The sequence below is a fragment of the Sebastes umbrosus genome, chromosome 7, assembly GCF_015220745.1.
Source record: "Sebastes umbrosus isolate fSebUmb1 chromosome 7, fSebUmb1.pri, whole genome shotgun sequence".
NCBI classification, from domain to species: domain Eukaryota; kingdom Metazoa; phylum Chordata; class Actinopteri; order Perciformes; family Sebastidae; genus Sebastes; species Sebastes umbrosus.
The window spans coordinates 16,569,448-16,575,896 of NC_051275.1; the positions used below are offsets into that span (position 1 = coordinate 16,569,448).

General features: G+C 43.3%; 1 protein-coding gene across 1 annotated transcript; it reads right to left on the minus strand.

Annotated features, from left to right (window-relative positions):
• Nucleotides 1–652: 652 nt before the first annotated feature.
• LOC119491049 (ribonucleoside-diphosphate reductase large subunit-like) lies at nucleotides 653–6,394 on the minus strand. Its single transcript, XM_037774638.1, has 4 exons — nucleotides 6,239–6,394; nucleotides 1,983–3,964; nucleotides 1,202–1,390; nucleotides 653–1,118 (listed from the first exon to the last, which is right to left on the minus strand). Exons 1-4 carry the CDS (start codon nucleotides 6,255–6,257, stop codon nucleotides 924–926), a joined length of 2,385 nt encoding a protein of 794 aa, XP_037630566.1. The 5' UTR covers nucleotides 6,258–6,394; the 3' UTR covers nucleotides 653–923.
• Between the last annotated feature and the right edge of the window lie 55 nt (nucleotides 6,395–6,449).

Sequence of the window (6,449 nt, forward strand, 5' to 3'; positions counted from 1 at the left end):
TTAAAAGTGTAAATTATGTTTTCATTATTTTATAAAAAATATATTAAAAATAATTATCAGAACACGGGTTTGATTTTCACTCTTTTTGAACGTTGAAGCCATTTTCGCTCTGAAGTTACACAAGCAAGACTAAACTAGGTTTATTGTTATTAGCAATCTGAAAAATTCACATTTTTGGTGATTTGTTCAGTACGAAACACCAAAAAATGCATTTATTTATAGATCAAACAAACATTTGACATCTTCAAATGTATTTTTTTCATCGACCAAATATAAAAAAAAAAAAAAATATTCAGTTTATTGTTACTATAAGACCACGAAAAGCTGCGTTTGGCACTTTGTCTTGATTAATCAGTTAATATTGTAGATTTTCTGTGATCGCTTCAACAGAGGGGGAAAAAGTTATTACTGGAACTCTTACATTTTTACTCATTTTCAACTAATATTAAGTACAAAGGTGAAATATTTTGGTGCTCTTGGTCTTAAATTATTGTAAAGAGAATATTGAGTTTTGGACGGACAAGACATTTCATTACATCTCCTTATTGAGAAGGGTGTTTTTCACTTTTAGTTTATGTTTAATAGACAAAACACTTTGTATCTTCGTGTGTTATTCATTGATATGCCATAATCACAAACACGACTAAACAACTTGCATGTAAAAGGTTTTATTTTCATTAACATTTCACATTAAATACATTTTATAGTAGTACTTGGGCGTATATATTTGACATAAGTGAGTTGACATAACACTTTAATAAAATTATTTCTATACATTCTGACGAGGTCAATGCAAAATGCTCAAGTTTTTTTAATACTTAAATAGGATTTAACAACATCAGGTTTATCAAGTCGCAGCAGGTGCATTCACACGACTGTTCAGCAGGAAACACTGATTTGGGGAGCGGAGAGACGCGACACGTTTAAGATCCACACATGAGGCAATCGTCTCGGTTCTCCAGAGAACACACCATGGCGGCCATGTTGCGCTCTTTGATCCCCTCCTCTGTGGCCTTGACCGGGTCCTGCGCCTCCTTCAGCTTCTCCTTGTTCAGGGTGAACTGGATGGGGTTAGCGGCGGGCTTCGTCCTCAGGTAGTACATCCCCGTCTTCAGGCCCTGTGGTGAGAGGAAGCATGTTTAACACATGTTGCATTCATTCATTCAGACTGTTCTCTTTTATATATCCAGGTGTCACTTACTTGTTTCCAGCCGAAGAAGTGCATGCTGGTCAGTTTGCCGTAGTTCGGCTCTGCGATGTGGATGTTCAGGGACTGGCTCTGGTCGATGTAGGCGCCGCGGTCGGCTGCCATCTTGAGTATAGTCTTCTGGGAGATTTCCCAAACGGTTTTATACAGCTGCTTCAGATCATCTGGAATCTCATCGATGTCCTGTTGAAACAAAACAGTTATTTACCGGTTAAGTCAGAACAGTCTCAACACTAGGGCTGCATAATTAATCCAATATTAAAAATGGTGATCATGATTTTGGCTTCCCACAATTAAATGATAATGATTGACATTTAACACGCTCTGCTCACTGGATATCAAATCAAGCGCTTCCTACACTAACAGCCAGCCATTAATGGAGCGATGCAGATGTTTTGGCTTCACTTTTGGGGGAGCTGTCATGCCGCTGTGCGCCCAATCCTGCAGCAATAGCCAAAAAAGTTCCTGAATGTTGGGGCTTCAGTCCAGAGCAGAAGAGTAAGAGTGTATATTAAAATGCACTGAATTCAGGTGAAGAAGAACCCTCCTTTTAGGTCTTATTTTGATGCAAAGATTTGTTAACGGCAGGAATGTAGCCTAGCACAATGTGAAAGTGAAAGCAGTGCTCCGTTTGTCCCTAAAAATCAATGAATAATTGCGATCTCAATATTCATCTAAATAATCCTGATCATCATTTTGGCCATAATCGTGCAGCTCTACTCAATATTGGAGCTGAAACAGTCACGAGACAGATAATATATAATAAAGTGGCTACCTGAATGGACCCGTTGTGAGCGATCAGCTGGTTCTTCATCTCCTCGCTCCACAGCCCTCTCTCCGTCAGGTCTTTGAGCAGATGAGGGTTGACGATCTGAAACTCTCCGGAGAGGACCCTGCGGGTGTAGATGTTGCTGGTGTAGGCTTCGATGGACTCGTTGTTGCCCAGGATCTGGGCGGTGGAGGCCGTGGGCATCGGGGCCAGCAGCAGGCTGTTCCTCACGCCGTGGATGGCGATCTTCTCCTTCAGCAGCTTCCAGTCCAGCAGTTCGGTGGGCTTCTTCTCCCACATGTCGTACTGCAGGATGCCCTTGCTGACGGGAGAGCCTGCGTACGTCTCGTAGGGGCCGAGCTCGGCGGCCAGCTCGCAGCTCGCCTCCAGGGCGGCGTGGTAGATGGCCTCGAAGATTTGAATATTCAGCAGCTGAGCCTCTTTGCTTTCGAACGGGTAACGCATGAGGATGAAGGCATCCGCCAAACCTTGGACGCCAATTCCAATCGGCCTGTGGCGCTTGTTGGACTTTTCCGCTTCGGGCACTGGATAGTAGTTAATTTCGATGACCTTGTTCAAATTCTTGACGATTACTTTGGTCACAGATGCCAGTTTTTTAAAGTCAAAAGTCCGCTCCGGGGTGACGTACATGTTGAGCGCAATTGAGGCCAGATTACACACCGCTACCTCATCGTGGCTGGTGTACTCGATAATTTCTGTGCAGAGGTTGCTGGACTTGATGGTGCCCAGATTCTGTTGGTTGCTCTTCCTGTTGCAGGCGTCTTTGTACAGCATGTATGGCGTGCCAGTTTCTGTCTGGGACTCGATAACGGCGTGCCACAACTGCTGAGCCTTCACCACGCGCTTGAACTTCCCCTGCTTCTCATAGGAGGTGTAGAGCTTTTCGAACTCCTCCCCCCAGCACTCGTCCAGCCCTGGGCACTCGTTGGGACACATCAGAGACCAGTCCTCGTTGCTCTCCACTCTCTTCATGAACAGGTCGGGGATCCACAGGCCGTAGAAAAGGTCCCTGGCTCTCTGCTCCTCCTTTCCGGTGTTCTTCTTTAGCTCCAGGAAGTCAAACACGTCAGCGTGCCAGGGCTCCAGGTACATGGCGAAGGCTCCTGGTCTCTTGTTGCCGCCCTGGTCGACGTAACGTGCCGTGTTGTTGTAAACTCTCAGCATGGGGACGACCCCGTTGGAGTTGCCGTTGGTGCCGGCGATGTAGCTCCCCGTTGTTCTGATGCAGCTTATCGCCACACCGATTCCCCCGGCTGATTTGGAGATGAGGGCGCATTGCTTCAGCGTGTCGTAAATGCCTTCGATGCTGTCGTCTTTCATGGCGAGCAGGAAGCAGCTGGACAGCTGTGGCCTGTTGGTTCCTGCGTTGAAGAGCGTGGGGGAGGCGTGGGTGAACCACTTCTCTGACAGCAGGTTGTACGTCTCAATGGCTGCGTCGATGTCCATCTTGTGGATCCCGACGGACACTCTCATGAGCATGTGCTGCGGTCGCTCGGCCACTTTGCCGTTGATCTTCAACAGGTAGGACCGCTCCAGAGTCTTGAAGCCGAAGAAGTTGTAGGAGAAATCTCTGTCGAAAATGATGGCCGAGTTGAGGCGGTCTTTGTTCTCGAGAACGATGTCGAGCGTCTCCTTGGAGATCATGGGCGAGTGGCGGTCATTTAAGGGGTTGATGTAGTTGTACAGGTCCTCCATCACGTCACTGAACACCTTCTTCGTCTCTTTGTGCAGGTTTGAGACGGCGATCCGTGCAGCGAGTATGGCGTAGTCGGGGTGCTTAGTTGTGAGAGTGGCGGTGATCTCAGCAGCCAGCGTGTCGAGCTCCACGGTGGTGACGCCGCTGTACAAACCCTGGATCACCTTCATGGTGATCTGGGCCGGATCCACGAAGTCAGAGTTCAGTCCGTAGCACAGCTTCTGGATGCGACAGGTGATTTTGTCGAACATGACGCGCTCTTGGCGTCCATCTGAAAAATAAACAAATAAAACACTCCCCAGTTAACAATCAACAGTCGGAAGTTGTCAGTCAGCAAAATTATACAATCGATAAACAGTAAAGATGAAATTATTAGCTGCCTCGATGAGTATCATGATAAGTCCAGTCAGGTCCACGTCTGGGCTGTTAATGTCCAACAGGATGTTTCATCAGTTAACATCTTGTCGTGTCATTTTGTCAACATCATTAACTAAAATGCTAGAAAAAACAGACTAAAGATTACAAAAAGTTAATTATATAAACATACTGTAAACAACGGTGAGTATATTGCACACGATGAATAGGATTGCACATTAAGGAATCTGATGGCAACTCAAACTTTGTTTTTTGGACCAGGGCCTCCATGTCCTCTCTGTGTGAGGACAGTGAACCTGACCAGCAGCACCAGAACCATGAAGCTACGGAGGATCACCTTAATGCTCTGGCCATGCTCTCCATGGAGAAGAAACTGGTCAGAGACGTTCCTGACTTTAAGAAGAAGGTCATTGAGAGGTTTGCCACTCAGAAGGAGAGAAGAGTAAAACTCCTCTACAAATAAGCTGTTAAAAATAAGCAGGCTTTCCCACCACATGGACTTTTCTTGCACATAGTTGTCCTCAGTCTCATTTGCTTAAATTGGTCATGGAGGCGTCGCAATTCAATCGAGACCGTTAAATGAATTGTATTGTTCTTGTTAACTGTATTTAATGTAGTATTAATATCTGTGGTTGTGCCTTTTGAGTAAGGAGAGAGAGTTTTGAAGCAGAAGTGTTGCTGGAGTTTACCATCTCTACACCTCGAGGCACTAGAGTCCCGTGCTTATGTACATTCAGGTGTCTGAATAGCTTCAGGACTTAACGGCAGTCTTCCTAATTACACTTCATGTTTACATGCCCTGATCTTTACCTCAATATTGGTTTACCAAACAAAGCAAGGTCAATAGGGGCATCACACTAAGTAAACATTTCTATTACATGTTATATTGTTATATTACATTATTATTATATTACATGTTTATTATTGTACTACATGTTTATTATTGTACTACATGTTTATTATTGTACTACATGTTTATTATTGTATAATAGTACATGCAGTGGTGGAAGTACTCAGATCTTGTACTTCAGTAAAAGTAGCAATACTACCATGTAGAAATACTCTGTTACAAATAAAGATCCTGCATTCAAAATCCCACAAAAAAAAAGTACAAGTACCTCAAAATTGTACTTAAGTACAGTACTTGAGTAAATGTACTTAGTTACTTTCCACCACTGAGTACATGTTATACTGTTGTGATTGTTTAAGCATTATTTACTGCTCCTGTTGGAATAAAATAATTGTTGATTATTTAACTGTAAAGTAGTAATGTGTTTTTGATACCTTCACTTTTTTTTTTGTTATTACATCATACCGGGTTTGCTGAAATTGATTGGATGTGGCATCACAGCCCTACCTAGAAACATTTCCACCAGCGACACTGACTGTCAGGATATAGTGACTTTTTATAATACACACATATATACATACAAAAATATGTTTTATTTGCTCCATTTCTACCCACTACAGCTTTAACTTGCATACTTTATAATACATATGTTTTAATAAAGCTATATTTATTATGTAGAATTTAATAAAATAAACAAATCGTGACATTGTTTGTGAAGTCTGAGACAGGTGAAAGACAAAGAGACAGAAGTGCATGACATAAGCAAGTTAACTAACTTAACTGAGTTCCTCATTGACACTCAGGTGGGCCTTTATATAACTTTAATCTATTGGCGCCAACTATGACAAAGGCTCGTGGTAATAAAACACCTGCAGCAGAAAGGTTCCTCCTCAGAGACATTAAGAGTTTTACAGACTTTATTTATTTCATTCTGGTGACTTTTAAAGTATGAAAATAACTAAATAATAAGTAACTACACTGCAAAAGCTTTTTTTGTGTTAAACAGGCCTACTTTTAATTTTATTTTTTATTTCTCAGGAGAGAAAACGAGCAGCTCTCTTCTGCTGTGGACATTTGGTGTAGCTCTATTGTCATCCGGGTGGAAACAGTAGCGCTTATACACAATGTACAGTTCCGGAAACAGGTTGAGATTACGAAAAGGGGAAAAAAAGTCTGAAAATCGGGAGAAACACGGGAGAAGTGTGACCCCGGGAGGAAACAATGAATAACGGGAGTCTCCCACATTATTGACGGTGATACCACTGAAGCTAGCTGAGGCCTGATAAACTATAACAACATAACAACAGAAAACAAACTCACCTCTCTTAATCACATGCATGTTGACAGAGTGTGATGTTAATCTTCCTCCAGGAGAAAAACAGCAGCTGCCCGGCTACAGGTTTCTACTCTCCTCGGTGTCAGACTGTGCGGAGGATCAGGTACTAGGACTAGACTCAAGAGGAGAAACGCGCGAATGACTAAAAACCCCGCTAACGTTGCATTTGTACGGAAGGAGGAACCGCTGCCAGCA

What these genes read in the sequence shown, in the direction of transcription:
- LOC119491049 (XM_037774638.1), bottom strand. An exon ending in CTCACAACGGGTCCATTCAG is followed by an intron (nt 1,391 to 1,982) that starts GTAGCCACTTTA and finishes TTGTTTCAACAG; the next exon opens with GACATCGATGAGATTCCAGA. An exon ending in ACTTCTTCGGCTGGAAACAA is followed by an intron (nt 1,119 to 1,201) that starts GTAAGTGACACC and finishes CTCTCACCACAG; the next exon opens with GGCCTGAAGACGGGGATGTA.